This window comes from Manduca sexta, chromosome 18 (assembly GCF_014839805.1).
Source record: "Manduca sexta isolate Smith_Timp_Sample1 chromosome 18, JHU_Msex_v1.0, whole genome shotgun sequence".
Classification (NCBI taxonomy): domain Eukaryota; kingdom Metazoa; phylum Arthropoda; class Insecta; order Lepidoptera; family Sphingidae; genus Manduca; species Manduca sexta.
This window is the reverse complement of record NC_051132.1, coordinates 12,900,316-12,923,707: the sequence shown is the minus strand read 5'-3', so window position 1 is coordinate 12,923,707 and position 23,392 is coordinate 12,900,316. Positions and strand designations below refer to the sequence as shown.

General features: G+C 36.7%; 4 protein-coding genes across 10 annotated transcripts in view; 2 read left to right on the top strand and 2 right to left on the bottom strand.

Moving 5' to 3' along the window:
- LOC115444529 (transposon Tf2-1 polyprotein) overlaps positions 1 to 3,384 on the top strand; it is a 56,471-nt gene extending 53,087 nt beyond the window's left edge. For all 6 annotated transcript variants that reach the window (XM_030170332.2, XM_037440050.1, XM_030170333.2 and 3 more), the window contains 4 exons: positions 182 to 303; positions 623 to 767; positions 981 to 1,063; positions 1,190 to 3,384. In XM_030170332.2, the coding sequence (XP_030026192.1) occupies positions 182 to 303; positions 623 to 767; positions 981 to 1,063; positions 1,190 to 1,223 (384 nt within the window). In that variant the 3' untranslated portion in view covers positions 1,224 to 3,384. The remainder of the gene's footprint in view (positions 1 to 181; positions 304 to 622; positions 768 to 980; positions 1,064 to 1,189) is intronic.
- Positions 3,385 to 4,179: 795 nt separating this feature from the next.
- Positions 4,180 to 20,700, bottom strand: LOC115444509 (aldo-keto reductase AKR2E4). 2 transcript variants are annotated; one of them, XM_030170295.2, is made up of 7 exons: positions 20,590 to 20,700; positions 9,228 to 9,320; positions 8,009 to 8,191; positions 6,808 to 6,924; positions 6,363 to 6,530; positions 4,698 to 4,898; positions 4,180 to 4,437 (listed from the first exon to the last, which is right to left on the bottom strand). In XM_030170295.2, exons 2-7 carry the CDS (start codon positions 9,318 to 9,320, stop codon positions 4,216 to 4,218), a joined length of 984 nt encoding a protein of 327 aa, XP_030026155.1. In that variant the 5' UTR covers positions 20,590 to 20,700; the 3' UTR covers positions 4,180 to 4,215. The 2 variants fall into 2 exon arrangements, with proteins under 2 accessions (XP_030026155.1, XP_030026154.1); XM_030170294.2 differs by lacking the exon at positions 20,590 to 20,700 and adding an exon at positions 12,680 to 12,923.
- Positions 15,553 to 20,558, top strand: LOC115444508. The gene is made up of 13 exons (XM_030170293.2): positions 15,553 to 15,701; positions 15,948 to 16,068; positions 16,362 to 16,457; positions 16,807 to 16,938; positions 17,171 to 17,321; positions 17,647 to 17,702; positions 17,768 to 17,870; positions 18,224 to 18,295; positions 18,528 to 18,614; positions 19,007 to 19,197; positions 19,315 to 19,410; positions 19,980 to 20,127; positions 20,287 to 20,558. Exons 1-13 carry the CDS (start codon positions 15,593 to 15,595, stop codon positions 20,539 to 20,541), a joined length of 1,617 nt encoding a protein of 538 aa, XP_030026153.1. The 5' UTR covers positions 15,553 to 15,592; the 3' UTR covers positions 20,542 to 20,558.
- Positions 20,701 to 20,777: 77 nt separating the features above from the next.
- On the bottom strand, positions 20,778 to 23,330 carry LOC115444511 (LYR motif-containing protein 4). Its single transcript, XM_030170297.2, has 3 exons — positions 23,079 to 23,330; positions 22,484 to 22,604; positions 20,778 to 21,495 (listed from the first exon to the last, which is right to left on the bottom strand). The coding sequence occupies exons 1-3, from the start codon at positions 23,165 to 23,167 to the stop codon at positions 21,439 to 21,441; spliced, it is 267 nt and encodes an 88-aa protein (XP_030026157.1). The 5' UTR covers positions 23,168 to 23,330; the 3' UTR covers positions 20,778 to 21,438.
- Between the last annotated feature and the right edge of the window lie 62 nt (positions 23,331 to 23,392).

Below are 23,392 nucleotides of genomic sequence, written 5' to 3'. Positions count from 1 at the left end.
GTATAACTTTGTAAACTTTGATTTTGGAGTAATTAACAAGTTAACAAAGTTTAATTCAAAAACCTTTCTTTCTGAAACAAAGAAAATGAAACACTGAAGTATATGCGACATCTACTGGATTCGCATATAATACAGACGTGTGACGTCACAACATGAATACGTGAAGCCGCGTGCGTTGCAGGACTATTCGTACTCGTCGAACGGTGACTGCCGGTACAGCGCCAACGGCGGGGAGCCGCGGGCGGGCGGCGTCTCATCCCCACCACACCACTACCACGACCCCTACTACGAGAGGCCCGACAGGTATACAGATTCTTTGGCATATTTTAGCTATAAAAAACTCGTGCTGCAGTATAGGTACGTTTACAACTAGAAAATCCAAGTGTCATGTTGGTAAATAAAACATAAACCGTGGGTAATCAATCAAAAGAGGTCTTTAGTGATCTCGGTTCAAGCCCCAGTCACTCGTTTGTTTGCGACTTATTGAAGATTTGTTAAATAACTTAGTGATACAGATGCACTTTTCGAGCCTTTAATTACTCCTCGATACGATTTTCAAATGTCTGATGTTGTAGCCTTGACATAAAAATGGCTATGTACTCAGAATGCTATATGGTTGCAGGTCGGAGTCGTTCCAGCAGGTCGGCGGCGGAGGCGGCGGGTCGGTGCGCGGCGACGCGTGGGAGGCGGAGCGCGCGCGCGAGCGCGAGTACCCGTCCGCCGTGATGGCCGAGCACCGCGGGTTCACGCGCCGCCCCGTCGCTAGGGTATGGCGGATAATTACCTTTAGCTTACCAGGTGTCGCAAGAAGTATAGTGGGTGGCTGATGTTCTCTGTGATTTTAATTGAATCAATCCTTTGATGAAACCCATCCTCCAAGTTGGTCTAATTTAGCAATCGTGAAGGCCAGCAAAGCTATCGTCATGTCAAGTGTACTAGGGTCTAATAAATTGAAACTACCACCCATCGTATGTTTTCAGAACTCGAATCTATTGTCGGCGGTGTTGTGCCTGGTGAAGGAATTGGATTACCCGAGCCTCGAGGTCGCTGAGATGGCCGTCAGGTAAACTAATAACATTCTTTTTTAATATTTCCATTCAAATATTTTATGCTCATGAAAGGTTCGCACTCTATAGGACAAGGCTTACCCTGGTGTAGAGTATATGCTGTAATTAAGTAACATTTGCAGATGCAGAATGGATGAGCTAGCTAACAGCCAGTGACCCAGGGAGCAGAACTAAGCCGCTCGGCCGACGCTGCCTGTCCACCTCGGCACGAATCCGGGGGAGCAGCGGAACGCGGGGTCGAGCGGGCGGGGGCGGTTGTTGAGTGCCGGAGGCCGGGTATTACCTCTACGCGTAACAGACACTTGGATACTCCTGATCGTACACTAGGTTTCAATGGTGTGAACATCAAAATAATGCCTCATATTTGGAGGTGTCGAGTAAGACTTCAATTCCATTCCCCATTCATTTTCTTAGTTAATTACTAATAAAAATTTAAAGTGAGCAAAATTAAAGGCTATGCTTGAAGTGATGGAAATATCAACAACTGTTGATAGTTAATGCCACGTTTATTAGAAATTAGCACCGAACGCACAGCGTATTTACACGATAAGTTGAATTTCCAGATGTCAAGCGTACCTTTTTTAAATCTCATAAAAATAATACCTCTCTAATGAAGCACCCTGTATGTGTACGCTGTGCCCGCTCCGCACTCAGCGACCGCGCGGCGCGACCGGCGCCCACATGTGACATGAACTGATTTGTATTAGGTTCGTTGCCGGTGCGGACACTGCCGGATGTGACGTGGGACGCTGGGGGTCATGTGGATTAGTGGAGGGTCATGTTGGATTTATGGAATTGTTACTTTGAAGTGACTTTTGATGCGGAAAATTGTTCAAGTTTACCTGATTTTGTATTTTAATGATGTGCAATATAAAAAATCTATATGAATGAGTTTTGTTAAAATGTTTTTTTATATTGATATTTATTTTATTGATTATATTATTAATGGCTCGTGTCTCCTACTTGGCTACACATTTTGATGCGCAATGCAACGATTAACATGTTTATCAAAGTTGACACTTCATGCGATATTGTCAGATATCTGCACAAGTGTTGAACTTTGTGGCATAAATACCATAGCATTCACTCTTATGCAACGTTGCGGAACTTCTTTGCAAATGATTGCATCAAATATTGCTTAGTTCTTGTAATTTAATACACGAAGACTGTTGCATGTTAAATGTTAAGCACTCGAATTCATCAATATAAGTACTTCTTATATTAGGTGAGCAGTGAGATCAGAAATGGAACAGAATGAAAGATGTTTAATGCATGTATAATTTACTACTAATTTAATTACGTTCCGGTTTAGGATTTTGGTTTAGTGACATATAAGGTAGCATTTGAATGCGCTCCTGACGGGTTTGGTTTCATAATATATGTTGCAAATTAAGTTTTGATTTGTTCTTTAGAACAAAACACCTAAATTGCTTAAGATTGCAATGTGTCTCAGATATAGCACCTATCGCCACATTAAATGCACTAATTGCCTTTGAGAATATAGGCGTGACTGCGTTTGTATGGAACAAAAACATCCAAGATAGTAATAAAAATGTAACATATAGATTTTAAAAATGCTTATTTATGAAGGCATGTTATAAAAGTGATGGTTAAGTCTTTCATTTGAATAAAAAATTATTGTATGTGACGTCTTTAAATGGCAAGGAATTTTATTTATAATATAATTGAATTTATGTAGCATGAGTGATTCGGCTTCTTGAAAGCAGTTTCATAGTGAACAGGCGAATTGATGAGACTCGATTTTATTCCAATGTTTTGATTTGGCGCTCTAAATAACTACAATTCGCAATACGGAATTTGTCTTTGTAGTTTTTTTTATTTATGTGGATTCAATACAATCACCTCATTAGCATATGATATATTTTTTAAATTAATGAATTATTTTGTTAAAAATGAACAAATTCGTTATAATTTTGCAGTATATATACTGAAGAACAAATTAATATTGTAAAGATCAAATGTTGATTACGTAATTTATTTTATAGTATTAAAATGGAATGAGTTTACTTTACTAAAGAAAAAATAAGTTCGGCCATAAGAACTAAACGAAATATTATCCGCAATACAAAGTATTTAATGTTACTTCACGTCGTGTTGCGTTGAGGATAAAGGAATAATAATTTTTTAGGAGTTGCATGAAATTTAATGATTCCGTAATGGCAATAAGTGTACAAGTCCGAGGTTCAAAATCAGGTAGTGTCCGCTCCACGGTGACCTACTTTAATGGTGGAACTATGAACAATGTAATTATGTGTGTAGCATGTACGAAATAATACTATTAACTTGCCGTAACCTATATGTTGTTTTATTTTGACCCCCCAATTTATTCTAAGTACGGCCCTGTGACAGGACAACTCTATTGTCGTAATGTGGGCGGTGCTTCAGAGCTTAGTGCTGTATTTATCGATATTGGATGCAAAAGTATAGCTTAGATCTTTGCAAAATTTACGCACAAAATGTATAATGATTTCTTATTACGCGAATGTTAGACATTGAAATTAAACTAATTTTCGGATTCTATCACGGTTTTAGTATTTTATTTTGTCCCGACGTTTCGAAGACTTTACAGCCTTCATGGTCACGGGGAGAGGACTGTGACAGTGTGTGACAATTAGTTTAATTTCAACACAAAATGTAGTCACGAACGACCATATAAACTATTTGTTCAACAACTGAACTAAAATGGCAACCAAAACGTCACTGTTTTAACTTATTTATTCACTTGAAAAACAAATATTTTTTATTCACATCCAGGTTTGCACTTAGACTCGCGTTTTTAAATTATGAGCGCCATTCCGTTCACAACCACAAGCATCAACATTGATACCGTACTAAAATCGGTTATCAGGATGACAGTTCAATTCAGTTGAACACAGTGAATGTTTGGAACGCAAAATCTAGTACGCACAAAATCATGATTCTGAATACAAAAATAAATATCGTAGGTAACAAAGAAGTTAACATCATTGCAGGATGCAGGATCCTGGTTTTTAGTTCTTATGTTATTTAGTAACAGAGAGACATTAATCAATGTACCAAAGAGTATGTCATTGTAATGGCGCATCATTAGACTTATTTAAAACAACTTAAAAGTTTGTTAAAATACGTATATTAAATACTAAGGTACTTAGGCGGACAAAAACGGATCTGGTATAGGATTATCGACCTTCTCAAACGGGTAATATGGGTGGTTTTGCCAAAACGAGGGCAGCGTGTACCGCGTGCCGGAATCGAAGTCGCTAATCTTGTCGACCTCCTCCTTCTCCAGTTTGAAATCGAAAATGTTGATATTTTCTTCGAGTCGCTTGCGTTTGACCGTCTTTGGCAACGGTACTATGTTTCTTTCCACCTAAAAATTTAATTAATAATAATTAATCATCTCTTACTTTGGATTGGTAATACATTTTCTTTATAATAAGTATATCATATTATAACTGGAAATAACGAAATATAAGACCAGATAGGTAACCTAAGACCATATAAAATGTATGAAGGACACAATAGGAATCCTAACTGGGTGTATAACATTTCGAGATTTTTGGATTAAAATTTCTAGAAGAATCACCTCTGATATTCACTTACCCTGTTTTATAAAACAAGCGTACTCACCTCCCACCGCAGCACCACTTGCGGCACAGTCTTGCCGTACTTTTCTGCTATGCTGGCCAGCGTGGTGTCATTCACCCTCGGGCCTGCCGACCACTGCCCGTGCCGCGCCACTAGCGAGCCGAACGGAGAGTAACCCATCACCACCAGACTTTGGGCTTGAGCGTACTCCACCAGTTCCTTCTGGACGTTCAATGGGTGTATCTGGAACGGGTTTGGTTTCCTCCTTATTTATGTACGTTGGCAATGCAAGACCTTAGAGTTTGTAAAGTAAAAACAATGAGCAAATTAATTTTTAATTAAGTAGCTGTTAGGTGTCATAGCGGCGATAGCCTAGTTGGGTGTACAACGGACTACTAAGATGAATGTCCGCTGGTTCAAATCCCAAGGGCACATACCTCTGACTTTTCTAAAAATCATGTGTGTATTCTTTGTGAATTTATCGTTCGCTTTAAAGGTGAAGGAAAACATCGTGAGGAAACCTGCACATCTGAGAAGTTCTCTATAGGAATTTCGAAGGTGTGTGAAGTCTACCGATCTGCACTAGGCCAGCGTGGTGGACTAAGGCCTAATCCCTCTCAGTAGGCCCGTGCTCAGCAGTGGACAAGTATATAATACAGGGCTGATATTATTATTATTATTATAGGTGTCATCTACAAACCTTGCCTACGTAAGTATTTCTAATAAATACAGAGGTGGCATAAGGCGTTGGAGACGTGGACCACAGCCCTGACCTCTCCGTCAGGTGAGCTTTGTACCTTTTGTATGGCTTGTCTAAATATTGGGCGATATTTAGCTAGGGCCATTAAGGTATACTTTAAAAGTTGGTTAGCAATGCTTGGTACACTATATTATATATATATTAATAAGTACCAAATGCTGACATTCGAGTCTCGACCTCATAAAATGTTGTACGTCTGGCTACAATATCATTTGAAGTAAAGTGAAGCGTATTAGGTAGTTGGTATTTGCCAGAAAGTTAATGGCAAACATAATGCCATTTGACCAACAGATGAGGTAAAACAAGAACAAAATTGCCAGCTAAATGAGAAAGTATAATATTAACTTCTGTCTTGATTCATGAATAATAAATACTAACTCATGCTGTCCTTGAGCTGATGTTTATTTCGTAATACGTTTTTATCTACGACTAGGGTCGAGGGTTTATCGCTTCACGTTCCCAATTTATATAAAATTCAAATCAATGTTCAGTGGTATCCTCTGACGTTTTCTTATATGTAATGATAATGGCGACAATCAATGAAAGCAGCATGTTGACATTAAGATCGATACAATATTATCGACCCTATATTAATTACTATCACACTTGGCACGGGCCTCTACTGCTGAGAGGGATTAGGCCTTAAGCCTGGCTCTAGGTGGCCTAGTGCGGAATGGTAGACTTCACATACCCTTAAAATCCCTATAGAGAACTCCTCGGCTAGGTACCTATGCAGGTTTCTTCACGATGTTTTCCTTCATTATTAAAGTTCACAAAGAAAACAATTTTAAAGAGTCAGTCAGTGCGTGCCCTTGGATATTGAACCTGCGGTTATTTTCCAAAATTTGTTTTAGCCTTGCTGTTACACTGTGAGAGTCCCAGAAACCCTACTAATCCCGCCACCTTTCTGTCGATAAAAAAGCTATTTTGGTTTATGAAACACCTACTTCTATTTGAATAGCAGCAGGCTTCACGGTCCCTTCCTCGAGGACTCTTTTGAGCTGCTTGAGATTGAAATTGGAAACGCCGATGGCCTTTGTCAGTCCCAGTTTATACACGTCTTCTAACCCTCGCCAGGTCTCCATGAAGTCCACCTCGGAGTAAGTGTGGTCCACCTGTTATACAGAGAGCATAAGTAGCTTTAAAATAAAATGCACATCACGCCTTTATCCTTGATGGGGTAGACATAATCAGTCTTTGCTGTGAGTGTCCAGTCGCATATTATGTGTTAGGGAGCGAGTCTCTCACCGTATCGGGGACAACTTCTAGAGTCTGCCCATACTGAGATAGTGTTAGAAGATATGCATAATACGCGTAAGTGTCCAGGTAGTAATATTGCACCTTCCAAATGTGCCACGCAGTTCTAACCAAAAAATGGATAATGTAACTCACATTAAGGCCCATAGGCCAATGCATGAGGTACAAGTCGACGTAGTTCAGCGCCAGGCGGTCCAGTGACTCCCTCAGCGCCGAGGCGACCTGCTCCCTCTTGTGGTGAGTGTTCCATAACTGAAACAGCCATTTTGCAATTGGGGCTGTAGAGAAGATGCGATGTTTCGTTCGTTAAGCCTAACGTTTTGTGTGAGACTGGCATGTCCTAGCAATAGATTTGTAAGGAATGAAGAAAGAAAGATATATAATTCGGTAAAAGCAGTATAACATGTACTAGGTATAAAAGGAGAGAAAAACAAAACGTAAAAAGAAAAATACACAATTATATTCATTGTGCCAATAATGGGATTCCTCATTCAGATCTTTGCTGCACCTACCAGAATGAGTGATACTGCATCGCAGATTTGTTGTTACAATATGTATGTCGTTCTCATAATTTCTTTCTGTTATCTATTAGCGTTACTAATTGTTTAAACGTATCTTGGCTACGACTCCTGTCTTACTATAGAATATAGTCTTTTGATCGAAGACTACGAAGGTCTTTACTTTAGTTGCTATTTGTAGTAGGTACCTACGTGCAAAATGTCTGGGAAATAGCATAGTCTTTTCACATAAATACTTTACTAAATAAAAACCCTGTGATTTATTAAATCTGACCACACAGTTTTTTAATCGCCTCCTTACATCATGATTTTGTCACCCGCATTGCTCTGGAGGGAAGTGGACAAATAATATTTCCAACTCCTCCCTATCTTTCTATTTGATTAATTTGTTGCGGGATAATGACATATTAGTTTTCCTTGAGACTCGCCGAGCTTCACTGCTCGGTGTCATAAAATGCGTGCCACTGCTGATCCTGGCTTACAGGAGTTGTAGTGGTGGGTGTGAGGACGGGAAAGTCTCATACATTTTTTTTTCAAAAGCATTTCATTTTTTTATACTAAAAAGATTAAATTAATATTAATATTCCAGCTGTGACGAAACTAAGTATAACTAAGTAATAATAAGCATTATGTTAGTATATCTAATAAATCAGAGTTTCTAACACCGCACAAAACTAACCGGTGCTTTGTAATTCAAAGTGTGAGGGACATTGCTACTATTTATTGGTAATCGTTTCTCTTACCATCAGGCAAGCGGCTTGGACGTCCCATAATTTATTAGTATATTAGAAAACCACATCTCGTATTTAGAAACACACCTTAGTAGTTATGAAGAAGTCTTCTCTCTTGTACTGCCCGTCTGCGATCTTCATCCGCACAGCCTCGCCCAGCTCCCGCTCCGTACTGTATATGGAAGCTGTGTCGAAATGTCGGTATCCGATGTCGACGGCGTTCAGCACCACGTCGCGGAACTCGTTGTCTTTGGACATCACCACTCCGCTCTGAAGATGCCAAGGAATATTTGGAGAAGAAGTTATTGGACCTAGCCATAGTAAATTCTGTGGGTGTGCAAATCTTTGTCTATTTGTTATGCAACCATTATTTTTTTCGATTCTAAACTTAAACCGAGTCAATTTACCTACCAGGCCTTATTCTCTATGCCACACGTTATTTTGACAGTGCGTTACAATACAGAATACCATTCCAGGCCAAAGATTACGTTAGGTACACTGTTGTAGAGAATGAGGACCGAAGTGTGATAATGTTGCCTTTTGCAACTTACACAGGCACAATAAAAAATGGAGCAGTTTTTTTTTCTCTTTCAGCTTAACTGTTTGACGGCAATAAAAATAGCGGACTAACCCAGATATGTCGCATAGTCCACATAGAAGAGACCACGTACGTAGATATCAAAACTTCAACCCTATATTAACTATATAGGTTTATCATCACTACATAGTATAAAACAAAGTCGCTTTCTCTGTCCCTATCTATGTATGTTTAATCTTTAAAACTACGCAACGGATTTTGATGCGGTTTTTTTAATAGATAGAGTGATTCAAGAGGAAGGTTTATATGTATAATAACATCCATTAAATAGTGGAGAAATATTGCACCCGTGCTAAGCCGGGCGGGTCGCTAGTATATATACATAAAAATGAATCCCTATTTCCCTTGGTCTTGCCATCACGCGTGAACGGCTGGACCTATTTCACTATTTTTATATGTTGTGTTTGTTATTGTCAGGAGAAGAATCTTATGAAAGAAAAAATTAAGGAAATTGAGCCGAACGTTAGAAAATTTAAGAAAAGTTAATTTCTGCGATTGACAATGCGCGCTGCAAATTCATAGTTGACAGGGCATCGTCTGTCGGATCAGCTAGTAATAAATAATTCTATCTATAATAAAAAATTCTCGCGCAATATAGGCATCCGGACATGGGACATGCATGATACAACAAACTGTTGTATCATGCATGTCCCATGTATAAACGACACTTCTGAATCCCAATATAAGTTAAAAAAAAAGAATTCTTACCTCGCCAAATCCAAGATACGTGCCCAGTGCTATAGCGGGCATGTGTCTCCCATTATTGAGGAGTATTGTCGGCACTTTCACGCAGGAACACATCTGGAATATCATACGTTAGATCAGACTTATGTGTACACAATATTCACTTCAACTCTATTTTTTGACTGTGGCTCCATCGTAGTCACAATATTAATACACAATATTGCACTGCCGTACGCCATATTTACATTGTTCTGACATGACAGTGTACATTAAAATGGGGGTATTTATGAATTAATAAATTGTCTATAAGTATTTAAAATAAATACGAACTTAGTAGGTACAAAATGAATATACGTGAGGAGATAAGGTTAAATATCAACAGTCGGTCGTTGAACGCTATTATTTAACTAATTTTAATTCGCGGTTACGTTTGTTTCGAGTGTACATTTTAGTTTCATTATAAATCGCATTGTCTTAGATTTCTTGTAAACAAACTTAAGACTGGTGTTTTTGGTTCCATAACTCAGAGAACCTTTGTAATGTTCACTTTGTGTCCGTCCGTCCGTCACCAGCACCTTCTGAGAAATATGTAGAGGTGTCACGATGAAATTTATATAAAATATTCGGGTCTACGTTTTTTTCAGCTGTGATCCTCGATCAACAATACTATTAGGTAACGCATCAGGAATAAAACCGAATTCGAATATTATGGCATCGACTGCACATACTAACAAATGGAAAAAAACGATGTAAAGATTTACTAATATCAACCTAAACTATACTTTGTTCCTTACGAGTAAAGCGCGAGTTAGATTGTATTAACAATCACTTGTGACGTTACGCCATGAATGACGGAAAGAGATAAGAAAAGTTCCAAATTCAACTTTATATAGTCTATAATAAAGCAGAGAATTATAAGCTCAGCATTTTACTTATGCCGTTTTAAATTTACGATATGACTTTACTCCTCCGAAGAGAGTATGACGGATTCGGCTTCGTATTGTTTTTTTGTAAGAATAATTTGAGTAATTTATTTTTATTATATTCATTCCTCATGATTAACAAATATTGTATTACTATACAACTTATTATACATGACTTACCTATATTGTACCTTGTGCATGAGTGGGGAATTTGATTGGGATTAAGTGCTTTACTTAATCCCAATCAAATTGTTGATACATTTATTTTTCTATAGTTATTTTTACAGTTTTTGAACCCACACTGAGAATTAAGGCACGTTAACACGTTGGCGCAATCGAAAGTCAACTTAATTAGATAAGACCGCAAATTTGAAGTGAGGCGTTATTCGCTTGGCCGTTTTTGAGACTAACCTAATATCTAGTGTATTGATGATCGAAGGCTGTGATAAAATCAATCTTGTAAATCAACGCGTAAATTTTTAGTATAACACCTAGACATCTGCTACGACACTTATTTCTAAGTGAAGCCAAGTGCCAATATTTTAAATCTATACTATTATATAAAGCTGAAGAGTTTGTTTGTTTGTTTGAACGCGCTAATCTCAGGAGCTACCGGTCCAAACTGAAAAATTCTTTTTGTGTTGGATAGCCCTTTGTTCGTGGAGTGCTATAGGCTATATATCATCACGCTATACCCGATAGGAGCGGAGCAGTAATGGCTAATCTCAGGAACTACCGATTATTTATTAGTTTTGAGAGCTTCCGTTGCATGCGCTGCATAAACGGTTAAAGTTATGCAACAATGATGTATGACGGGATTATTCCTCTTAAAAAGTTCTAAAAAATATATTATAAAACAAAGTCCCCCGCTGCATCTGTCTGCCTGAACGTGTTAAACTGAAAAACTACCCAACGTATTAAGATGAAATTTGGTATGGAGACAGTTTGAGACCCCGGGAAGAACATAGGCTCCCGGGAAACTACTACTTTTATAACGGAAAACTTTAGCCTGAAAAACTTTATAACGCGGGCGGAACCGCGGGCAAAAGCTAGTACGGTATAAAATAATAAACAACTATGCCTTTAAACTTAAATTAAATAAAGCAATGCCCAGACTATTAACTTGAATAAAAGGTATTGTTATCCTTGTGTTCAAACCAGTACCTACTGCGCAAGATATATATTTATCTCTGTTAATTAAGGCAACCCAGTACCTTATTAAGGTAATAAATAAACAGCGAACAGTGATTGTACAATGCAGGTTGATCTTCGGGTAACCCTGGTATAATGTGAGCTTAGGTACACCATTATAAAAAGTATTTAATTGTAAGGAAATAGTTAAAATTGCTATAATAACAAATACCAACTTAAAACGTATGACGCAAGTTAAGGACATGTGAAGGGAACGGACAAAGATGCACATGAGCCCTTCACCGGGGCATCACCATTCCAAGAATACTGACGCTGTGTATGCTGTTTACTTGTATGTTAATTGTAAACAAACCATTATACATATCGGTATCTACTTGTTAAGTACAGACGCCTGACTACAAGCGAAGATCAATGTGACGTATATAGGTACCATAATATATTTTGCTGATCACGCGAAATAGCCACCTGCGGTAGCTTGGAAAACTTACCTAAATCAATTTATTATTTTATAAAGTAGTTTTAATTCTTTCTGCCGCGTTAGACTCACGTCTTAAATTAAGTCTACTTAAGTAACTTATTGTAATTTTTTAATAAATAAGTTGAAGTTGGTTTACTTTTTTATTGACCTTGGTTCGCAAAGCAACATACCTAATTTACTCGTAAACGTGTAGTTCCTACTAAGTAATCCTGTAGTCACTATATGATGCTACATTTGGATATTGCTTTGGTCTAAATATAAATGAATAATATGTTTTTTAAATGAGTTTAGTACTGATTAGCAACGAGCTATAAAGGAAGTTTAGTAACCTTTAATTGTTGAACAAAATATTTGATTCGAATCGCTTTGGTCTGGCGGAAAAGTAATTGTGAAGATTTGGATTCGGTTTCCAAAAAAAAAATAAGGAAAACAAAATATAATGGAAGACGATTAGAATTTGTGTCTGAAATGGCGATAGGCTTAGCAGTTACTTACCACAAGTCAACGAGCGATGGCAAAACCTTTTAGGTACAGTAGGTACCCAAGTGACCAACGTAAGTAGGTACTTCGTGCACCCGAAAATATGTTTTTAAGTATTTATGAGTTATGGTGTTATAAGTCATTAATTATACCACGATTTCCTTATATTTTGCTACATGAATGTCGTTTTAGGCGTAACACACAGAAAGAAATAATACCTTGTTTAACAGTGTCTGCGCGATGCCTTATTGTTGTACATTGGATATTTAGATTAAGCCATTAACCAGTACCTTCTTTTATTTCAATTAACACCTTAGGTGACACGCGAATAGAGGTGGCAGACACAACTCTTCTTAGTCAATATAACTATAAGTGGACATAATTGTAGGTACCTATTTAGCATCAGGTCCTAATGTATAATAAAAAAGGGGAATTTAACTTACTTGAAAGAAGATGGTGAACAGCAAGGCAGCGCGACCAAACATCGCTCCATCCACTACGTGAGTGAATCACTATGAAAACGCCGGCCGTCTCACCGTCCATGAGGTCACTCAACTACACTCGCTTTCGTACCGAGCTTCCCTTAATCATCCCCGAGTTATTTTCCCACTGCTGGGCATGTCTAACGAGGAGCTTTACGCAACTATTAATCAGGATTGACAGAATAAATTTCTTGTATACTTAGACCTCAACTTTAACAATTTCCTCATAATGTTTTTTAAGACTAGAATTACCATACATTTATTATAATAAGGTAAGTATTGTTATTCAATAAATACAGAAGCAAACAAAACTCGATCTGACGGTAAACAGTTTATGTTAATCTTTACTAGGGTCCTTGTTTATATTGTGAATAATATTTTTTTTTGTTTCCTTCACCATTTGTCATGGTTTCTGCCCAATCTCAATAGAATTAAGTAATTAATTATCATATGATTTTAAATATAATAAAATTGTAGCAGGCCGATGCTTGTACATTATTGTTACTGAAATTACAAAAATGGGGGAACTAATTAGAGAGACAGAAGCAAAGCCAACAGTTTAAAAAAAATGTCTGTATGTTTGTACAAGCATTACGCAAAAACTACTGCATGAAATTAAATGCAGTTTTCATGGATTCCATTGATGGTCTTACTTAAAATATAGGCTACATTTTATCTCGGGAAAATATGAAACGAAACTTTTATTCCAAAAATAATTTCACGCGGGCGGAGCCGCGAGCAAAACCTATTTATAAATAAAATTCTTTATATACAAACACCATAAATCACATTCGTAATATATGTAAACGTTACACAATTACTTATAAGCGTTATGAGCCCACTGCGGGATCAGCAATTCAGAAAAATGCTTAGGTATGTCAACAAGTTTTATAATATTGATATAAACAAATCAGTCGAAGTAGAAACTAAATCAGTTATTCGCTCGGTTGGGCTTCAGTTTTTTTTTACACTGCGACTGATGGTAAATGGAGTTGGATCCAGAATTTCAACTGCTGAGAGAAGACTCCTTGCCAGTCGATAGAATTCTGCAAGCCTGATTAAACCGGACATACATGGACTGATCCCGGAACGCGACACAATTAGGGCACTATAGAGGGTTATCTCTTCAGCACTTTAGCCCGTTGTCTCATTATTCTTTGCTGGTCTTATTTATAGTAATTAATTCTGGGATAACAAAAATATTTACACAAAAACATCAGACGTAATAAATAATTTATCTAAATAAAAATATTGGTCGTTTTTAACTTTATCTGATTTCGTAATTTCTCTGCACCCATTCGGAATGTATAGGGTCTTGTTCTTGTATCCTGCAGAGTCAAGGTCGTTTAAACTTGATAAAGGTACCAGACTAATGGGCACAGGCAGGTACCTCGTGGAGAGGGCTACTTTCGCATTGTTTGGCAGCGCTTTAGTTATTGGGGATTTGGTGTGCAATTTTCGCTAAAGTGAAAAGGTTGTCCGAACCACACCAAAATTTAAATGCATGTTTTTAGCAGACGGTTGTGGATTTCAATAAGTTTATGACGTTATGATATAAAAAAGAGTCGCTGAATGTCTTGCTAAGCGTGTCTCGAGAGCAGCTGAACCGATTTAGCTAACTCTTTTTTATAATATTCCTTGAAGTACGAAGATGATTCTTACGGAGAGAAAAGTTCAAAAAATTGCCTGAAAAAGTCTAAAAACAACACTTTTCTATATTCCCATTTAAAAGATTCGTAATAATACTTAAAATTCAGTGTGAACTTTAATACCATACTATAAAGTTTAAGTGTTAGTGGAGGGATTTCGGGAAGTCAAAACAATTGAGTGACGTTAGTATCGTATAAATATTAATGTCAATATGTCGACTGTTAGGCGGTTCGAAGTTCGCCGGAGCTAGTTGATTATAAAAAATAAAAGCTCCTCAACAGAAATTTACAATAGCAATCGTTTCGGTTATATATAATTACCATGAATAGCATAAAAATAAACTATTTTTAGATTGTACAGAGGAATTACTTATTAATTTAATTTTGCATCAATATAAGAACTCAAAAGTTATTAATTTATCATAGACATGCACGCAATTACTAATTATTGATTCTTAATATTTAATATAATTTAACGCAATATTTAATCAAATGCGGACCAATGATGCGTCTCCACGTATGTTAACAATACAATAATAGTATATCAAAATCAAATAAAATTATTCAGAATTAGAATTAGTCTAGTCCTGTCGAATCAGGGGCAAATTAAGAACAAATCGAAACCGGACGCCCGCACGTGTGTTTACCAAATATCAATTCTTTTGATACGAGGTACAGACGCGGACAAAACGTATCAAGACTAATATTTCAGTAAAGACCACTAAATTCAATAACTAAGAACGCGACGACTTAAAGGTTTAAGATTTTGTCACTCCAGAGTCACACCAAGGGTAAGATGACGTAAAATTACTGGAATATACCAGAATAAAATCCCATTTGTTTTTATATCAAATATCACAATTTTTCTAAGTTTGCATTAAATACAGTTCTAAATAATCAATATACCTGGATGGATACAATCTATAATAATTTTTTGTCTGGAGGAAAGGGATGTACAGCACTAACCGCCCGGGGCCTCCTTAGTCGAGGGGCTTCGCGCATGGACCTTTTTTTAGATCGCCACCCTATTCACTTATGCATCTCAAATATCTTACCTGCGAATTTATTGAAATTAGGACCACTCTTTTTTGTTTTTCCCGCGCTACCAAAAAAACCTAACTCACAAGCCTTATGAAGATTTATATCAAAAGTATCCAACACTTTTTAGCGTATGTGTACTAAACAGTAAACAGGAGTTAGAAGCCACAATATTCAGTGGAACGCAATGGACGATGCGCTCACGTGCTTAGACAAAATGTTGGTCGCGAGCGTTGTGCTGGTCGCGTCGGCCCTGGCGAGCGCCGGCCCCGCCACCGAGTCATATAAGGATCAGTGTAAGATGCACCAGATATCAAGCATCAATTTAAATTATGGGACAAATGTTTAACGTGTTTGAAGTTCCAGAAATTATATTTTGAATATTTGAAAGCTTTATATAATTCCGATAAATACCCTCCGTGCTCAATAAATAGCCAAAAATGTACAATCAATGCGTTATATTATAATTTTTCAGTGTTTAAAAATGGGCAATCCGGGTCGAAGGATCAAAAAATTTTCTCTCACTAAAACCTTTTTCTCAGTTTGTACGGACCCAAGAACAATGAAGAAGTACGAGCCTTACGTGGAGTGGGCTGACGAATACTCCTGCACAAGGCACAGGTGCCAGCCTGGAGGGCGGAACCTTGCCATTTACACTGTCGGGTACTGCAGTCTGATTAACCTATTTAAAACAGTTCTAATTGGTCAGTTAAGGACGAATTTCGTTTACTTTTACCAGTGGGAGGTATTTCTTATTTTAACCTAATTGAGAAAATCCACTTAAGCGCCTTTTTATGGCCAATTGCATACCAGAGGCCTTACCCAGGATATCTTTCTATAATCGCTAGTAGAAAACAGAAACAATGTATGAGAATGTCATATCCATTCGTAAGTTTATTGTTTGGGTATTTCATTCTCATACTTAACCACAGTGTTAACGATCGTTTAAAATACAGTTGCAAACGCGTGGAGGCTCCGGAATCAGCAATCGAGTGTGAAGAAGTGGTTGAAGATACGAACATGCAATTCCCATTCTGCTGCACGAGACTAAGGTGGGTAACTTATTTGATTTTCATGAATTTTACTATAAAACATATTTTTTGCTGGATCATGGGGACAGAAAAAGAATTTTGAGACAACAAAATTGCATGACAATGATCGCTAAAGTTTTAAACAAGGAAACAACTAGTCATTAGTTTTTAATCTAAGTGCAACTGATGCCCTTTATCAATCTGCGGTTTTGACAGTTAACTACCATATCACTTCTTAGTTTTGTTTCTTTTAATCTCGAAATGAGCACCCTGATCGCTTCGATAATACATAATATACAGAAAACAAGATTTTGAACAAGATCGCGTTACCAATAGAAATGTGACCCAAGACTAATTCCTTTTTTGTCAGGTGCCTGGTAGTGGTGAGAGGCGAGGTATGGACCAGGGTGCTCGGGCAGCCTTGGGAGCACCTCCCGGCCGCACCCTGGAGTCACATGTATAAGATGAAGAAACCGCCGCCCGGCGACACCTTCCTTCCCAAGTAAGTTGACTTACACATCTATATCCTAAAAAAATCTCTGTGAAATTGGATTAATATTAGAGATTGAAAATTAATAAGTACTTAGGTAACAAAAAAGGTCTTTCTGTGTTAACTTGTCGCAGAAATAATTACCTAGATTAAATCCTTTTCCTCCGCATGATCAACTACCATAAAACAATTCGCAAAATTATACAATATGTTTTATCTATATTAAAAATATTTTCAAACATAGGACTCCAGAGCAAGGTCCAGTGTACGAGCTGATGGACCCTGAAGCAAACAACCCACGAGACAAGGTTCTGAGGGCCGGCAAGACAACAACAACAGAGAACCCTGATTGCAACGATGTGGTGCCGAGGTCTGCTCCGGCGCCTGATATCGTGGTAACAAATAAGTCGTACCTAGTGAAAGAAATTTTGCCTTACAATGTAAAGAAGAAATCGAACGGCACGTACCTTGCGATATTTATTAAACTAAATTTATTGAGGCCATTTTTTGGAGTGGTTAGCGAAGAGCGCGGTGTAACAGAAAAATTATTGATGTGATGTCGTCACACATCATCAAGGCACGTTAAGTTTAGCCAATAGACTAATCTTTTGCGTTCAAAATACTTACGTATATACATAAATTAATCATGATACTACAAAGCAAATGGTACTTATATGGCTAGCGGCAATATCTCTATAGCTTTTAAATATTTACTTTCAGATAGCATTATCTACAAACAGCGACCAGAAGGAACATAAAAAGGGAGAAAGGAAGAGGTAAATCTATTTCAAACCATTGTTACAATCAATTTATAAGAATATTAATATATATTAATCTGTAGACACAAGCGAATCCATAAGTCAAGTGCATCGCAGAACAGCATGCCAGAAGAAGGACATGACCAGGAGCTTCAGGAGATGGAAGATGCTGCGTTTACTGAGAAAGTAAGTTATTTGCACGTTTATAATCTAATATTTTTCTTCTGCTTAGCATTATTGTGGTCAGGGTCCGTCTTCAGCTCTCTAACTCTTACGCTTCACTTTGCCTTATCTTGCGCATCCTCAATGAGACCATTAATTTCATGTTCACTTATAAAACCAATGCTCTTTGTGGCGCCCGTTGGCATCCACGACTTTTCGAATTAACGACCAAAATATTTAATCAGTAGTTTTAATTAAATTAGCGGACAAACATAAATCTGGATCGAAAACAGAACATTCATTTTTGAAGTTGGTTTAAAATGAATACAACGCCTGCTATCTGGTCAAATCCCTTAACAATTAGTTTGTTATTGCAGCCGCCGGAACCAGCATCGGAGGAGCGATTCAACGTCAACGCCTATGGGGTCACACAGAGGATACAATTTAAAGTAAGTACTCATCTATTGACGGCTCATAACGCTCCGTTTTTTTAAAGAAAAAATGTTCTTGACGAATTCAAAATTCACATGTATTCATTAAATGAATTAAAAATAACTTATACCATGAACATAAATAGTATCGTCAAGATTCCAAAACTACCTAAGGTCTTTAGTCAAGAAGTCTGAAAGAAATATCTGCATAAGTTGCATGGTTGTTGGGTTTGAATGATGTTTGTTGCAGAACCAACACCACCAAGTGTCCTGGACGGAGATACCGCAGAATCAGTGGAGTGAACACGAAACCCCTCCTGAAGCTGATGCCAACAAGGTACCTACATACCAGACAATACTGATTTATTAAATACCAATGCATAGTGAAGAATGGGTGCACTATAATATGTAGTGAAACAATGGATGTCCCTCGATTTGAAAAATAAATTCATAAAAATATTAATCAGAGTTATGCGAAATAGGGAGTAAGAAGACTATCAGCTAAATACCATCATGAATAGGTACTGTACTACCCACTTGAGATCACTTGAGATAAGTGCGATACCACAAAATCGTAGAGTCCACTTCAGATAACTTTGTTTTCTCAAGCTGTCATTCACATCTGCAATCAATCTGCAATCTGCAATCTCAACCAAAATTCAAAACCTTTCAAATAGGCTAGCAACTGTATTAGGACCTTATATGACATTACACCATAACGCATTTCAGGAAAACAATTTTCCTCAAGAATTTCCTCCCCAAGAGCCAGAGAAGAAGGAAGAGAAGCCAAACAATCTCCAGGCTTTGGTAGATGCCATCGGTACCAGGATGAGGGATATCGAGAATGTGGTGCAGAGGATGAGCGAGAAGGTTCACAGAGACAAAGTACCTGAGCCCGAGTATGGAAGTTTGGAAAAAAGGTAAGTTCTTTGGACAGATAACCTGTATCCAGAATTCCTAAATCAGAACCCTGGACTTTAGCGATATGATCAAAACTAAGGAAGTTTATACTTGTACTCATATGAAGCACTTTACAGACCTGAAATGGAACCCCATAAACATCACAAAGACAATAACGATGTAGAATATGGTAAAATGAAGAAACCAAACCCAGAAGGAGATCATTATAAAAGGTAATAATGGACCAGCTATTTTCTTATTCCCATTCGTGGAGTAGGTAAAAGAACCTAACATCAGATACTAGAAAAACAATCAAATAACAGCACATGAATAATTTAATTCTATTTTATTCATAACAATGCGCCCTCCCAATCTACAAACATAAAATCATGTCAACAATTCATAGTAGTTAAAAGTCGTGTACGTCATCGCAATTTGTAATGTAAATTAAAAGTTAAATATCATTATCCGCCATTTTCAATAAACGATCCCGATCGATTTTTCGATCCATCCCCAAAATGATCTAATCAGAGTAAAGATTTTGATAAACATGCTTACAAATAACTTATTTTGATAAGTTTATTTCTGGAATCAGATCGAATATTAAGTTCGTTTATTAAAAAAACAGAACATAAATATTAACTATCGAGGCTTTTTAGACCATAGCCAGCGTATGAGGTATCGACTGGCAAGTCAGACATCATTTTAATAATACTTAGGATTTAACAGTACTTAGGTGGGATCAGACAGGTATAAACTGTGTTTATTACCGCGTAAGGAGTTACTAATTAATTTTGACCAGGTTTTCAGTAAGGAATCGTGGAAGCAAGTACCTCCACGGCATGGCGGACGCCACCACCGAGCAGCCGCTCTTTATAGAGGACAACAACATGAACGGATACTTCAGCGATGCCAGCAACAACGTGCTCAGGAGAGCGAACCACCCAAAGGTATCTCAGTTAGTTTAAGAAGTAACAGACATTTTGTTACTATCATAGGTATTCGTTTAAAACTTTCACTATAAATTAGGTTAGATGCTTAATAACTTTGTTTTCTTCAAAGATGGCGTCAATGCAATAGATATAACAATTTTTTTTAATAAATTACAGGAACCAGCAGCAACGTACATGGCTCCTGTAGATACACGTAGAAAGGCACCGTCTCATATCGTCCTCTCAGACTCGTCGGGCGACCAGAAAAAACGGAAAAAGCACCTGCACAAGAAAAAGCGCGGGAAAGGCCACGGACATAAGAAGCACCACGGCAAGGAAGAGAAACGGAAACGTTTTACGAAACTAAGCTCAGCGGAGAGTGATAAAAATGCCGTCTCCTTGGAAGACAGCAGCGCGGTGACCAATAAATAATTCTTCAAAGTTGATAATTTTGTTTTATGATTTAGATTTATTACTTACTATTTTATGCTCGCAAATTGATCCTGTCGGTAGCCCTTTCCTGATCAAAGAGAATTGTTTCCCGATACTGGCACAAGCTGTGCTGACGACAGCAACTGATAAAACTATTAAATGTCATAGTGACAGCCATTAAGGCTGTATGATTTGGACCTTTGCCACAAAAATCTTTAAAAAAAAAGTAAAAAGAATTTGGTCAACTCATTTATTTATATACAATTTACACAACTAAACAAAATGCAATATAATACATACAATATTGTATTTCATATTAAAACGAAAATACACAGCCAAATACCTAAACAGCATTTCTTTCAATACATTGTATGGTAAAAGCCATTCCAAACATCAATGTTGATAATCAAACATTTTATACTACGGCTTGGAATTTTACTTATATATTTTATATGTAGCCTCTACTTAGTTAAACATAAATCAATGGCAACATTTTCTTTTTTTATTGCTTAAATCCAATAAATAAAAAATGCTCCCATTCCTTTATAGATAGTATTCATATAAATTCCTACAACTACATACATACTGTATATTTTCATTATAATATTGTAATTACCCACATCTTAACAAATAGGAATAACAAAATAACTTTGAAATTAGTGGGCTATGCCTCAACAATAATCATAGCAACTAAACAATATCCAGGGATAAAGAAACACTATGCGCTTAAATTGTAGTGGAGTAATATGGTTAAAAACTATTTAAGCACATTCTTCAAGGATTTGCTGCAATGATTATCCCCTGTGCAGAAATTACAAAATACATAACAAAAACGATTTGCCCCCTTCATTTCAAAGCATTTGTAGTGTCCTATATCTCAGTGTATAGTTTGAGCATCTACCGCATGTTTTCAATGACCAATTTCTCTGTCTTATACATGTCTCCAATAAGCACCTGTAAACAAATAGTAAAAATAAAAAAAATCACCACAACTCATTCTACATTCATTCATCTTTTTTGTGTATCTATGTCTTTCATTGTTTCTCTAATACTTTTGTCAATATCAAGTAATTATGTTCACTCACACTGACTCCAAGTGCCTTTAATAAATCAAACACACTCATATCTTTAAGTAAAGTCTCAAGTAGTCATTTAATGTATTGAACTATTTAATAAACCAAGCTAAAGCTGTTCTTAACTGAGTTGGTGCTGTTTCATAAACAAAATGCAGCTGGTAAAATCCATCACAACTTGTGACTTGAAATGTGATATGAGCCGAAATTAATATGAGTTTATTAAATATTGACAATCTTGAGATGGCAATCTTAATTTAACAGCAACTCAGCTAATTATGTGCTTCAGAATGAAACTGAGTTCTTTTTTTATTGCCTTTGTCATCTTTGATAAATTTTACCTATCAATATGGCTCTAAGTATATGACTGTTTGTATACTCTCTAAACCCATGCATGCTTGACACATTAGCCAGCTAACATAACAGTTACATGTGTCATGGGAAAATATCCTTATTATTTATTATATATTTTATTATTTATTATTATAATAAGGTTAAAAAGCCTACAATTTATGCTGCATAATCAACTCTTCAGTTTGTGATACATGATACTGATGCACCATAGATAATGAGGGTGTTTGCTCAGTATTAGTCCAGTCTGGAATTGTATTCAATATGGTGATAGGTTCACCAACTATATCCTCATAAGACAAGATACACACAGTGAAAAATTTTGTGCACTAGTTGTGGCTACCTACTCCTGATATAAAAGGTGTGTTTGTGTAAGATGATCCATATCAAGATAGTATGATTTTCTAAAATAACTGATGTAAATCTGTTTAATTGCTTGCTTTCTATTTCTGTCATTTCTTTCTTGACTCAAAGGACAAGCGTAATATTTAGGCCACAATAAACATCACATTACATACCTGTCTTCTGATTATCGCAAGATTCTCCTTAGCAAACTCATATTCCTTTTTTATTGATTTTGCATCACTCAGGTTCTTGCTATCTTTGAATGCATCCCTCACTCTGCGCAGTGCATATGATCTGAAACATAATGGAGATAATTAATAAACTATATGAAAAAATAGAATACTTATCTAAATTATTATAGTAATTTGTATTGTTTACGAACAAGAGTAGTTTGAAGTGATGGAATCATACCCATATAGTATGTTATGGTGTTAAATAATTTATCTACATAAGATTTGTTTGGAGTCGAACGCACTATCTCGCAGTCTATATGCTGCAACAAGATTAAGGCGTCGATGAAATATCTAAATACTCTGGTAGTAACGTCACTGTGGATCAGCAAGGTTCATCCACAAGTCCAGTGTAATAGTGATGCAATTTTATTTAGTCAAGACATTCTTCTTAAACAAAACTACCTTATTGTCATCCTAAATACTTAGAATGCACTGAAAACCCTCCATGCACTCGAAAAAAACAATTGATTCCTTTACAAAACTACCAAAAACAATTTATAGGTTATATAATTTTGATAACACAAAAAAGTTGTACCTGAAATTATAGTTGGGGAATTTTTCTGATTCCCTCAAGAGCATTTTGTAAAGCGACAATATTTGCGACTTCGACACGCCAGCGGACATTTTTTCTTAAGTATTTGTGTTTTATCACAAGAATTTCGAGAAAAAGTAATTGTCAAAGTGATTGTAAATAAAAGGACGTTCCGTTTCAGTGTACAGCAAAGAGTACTACAATACTACGGAAAGTGTACAATTGTAGAAGTAGGAACCTTAATTTTAATTTTAATTAATTTTATTTTAATTTTATATTTTGTTAAACATTGTCATATTATTTTGGTAAATGGCAAT

What these genes read in the sequence shown, in the direction of transcription:
- LOC115444509 (XM_030170294.2), bottom strand. Translation starts at nt 12,721, where the DNA reads ATGTTTGGTCGCGCTGCCTTGCTGTTCACCATCTTCTTTCAA. An exon ending in TGTTCACCATCTTCTTTCAA is followed by an intron (nt 9,321 to 12,679) that starts GTAAGTTAAATT and finishes ATGATATTCCAG; the next exon opens with ATGTGTTCCTGCGTGAAAGT. An exon ending in ACTTCTTCATAACTACTAAG is followed by an intron (nt 6,925 to 8,008) that starts GTGTGTTTCTAA and finishes TGGCTGTTTCAG; the next exon opens with TTATGGAACACTCACCACAA.
- LOC115444508 (XM_030170293.2), top strand. Translation starts at nt 15,593, where the DNA reads ATGGACGATGCGCTCACGTGCTTAGACAAAATGTTGGTCGCGAGCGTT. An exon ending in CGAGTCATATAAGGATCAGT is followed by an intron (nt 15,702 to 15,947) that starts GTAAGATGCACC and finishes CCTTTTTCTCAG; the next exon opens with TTTGTACGGACCCAAGAACA. An exon ending in AAAAAGGGAGAAAGGAAGAG is followed by an intron (nt 17,703 to 17,767) that starts GTAAATCTATTT and finishes ATTAATCTGTAG; the next exon opens with ACACAAGCGAATCCATAAGT.
- LOC115444511 (XM_030170297.2), bottom strand. Translation starts at nt 23,167, where the DNA reads ATGTCCGCTGGCGTGTCGAAGTCGCAAATATTGTCGCTTTACAAAATG. An exon ending in TTCCCCAACTATAATTTCAG is followed by an intron (nt 22,605 to 23,078) that starts GTACAACTTTTT and finishes ATTATGTTTCAG; the next exon opens with ATCATATGCACTGCGCAGAG. An exon ending in TTGCGATAATCAGAAGACAG is followed by an intron (nt 21,496 to 22,483) that starts GTATGTAATGTG and finishes ATTTGTTTACAG; the next exon opens with GTGCTTATTGGAGACATGTA.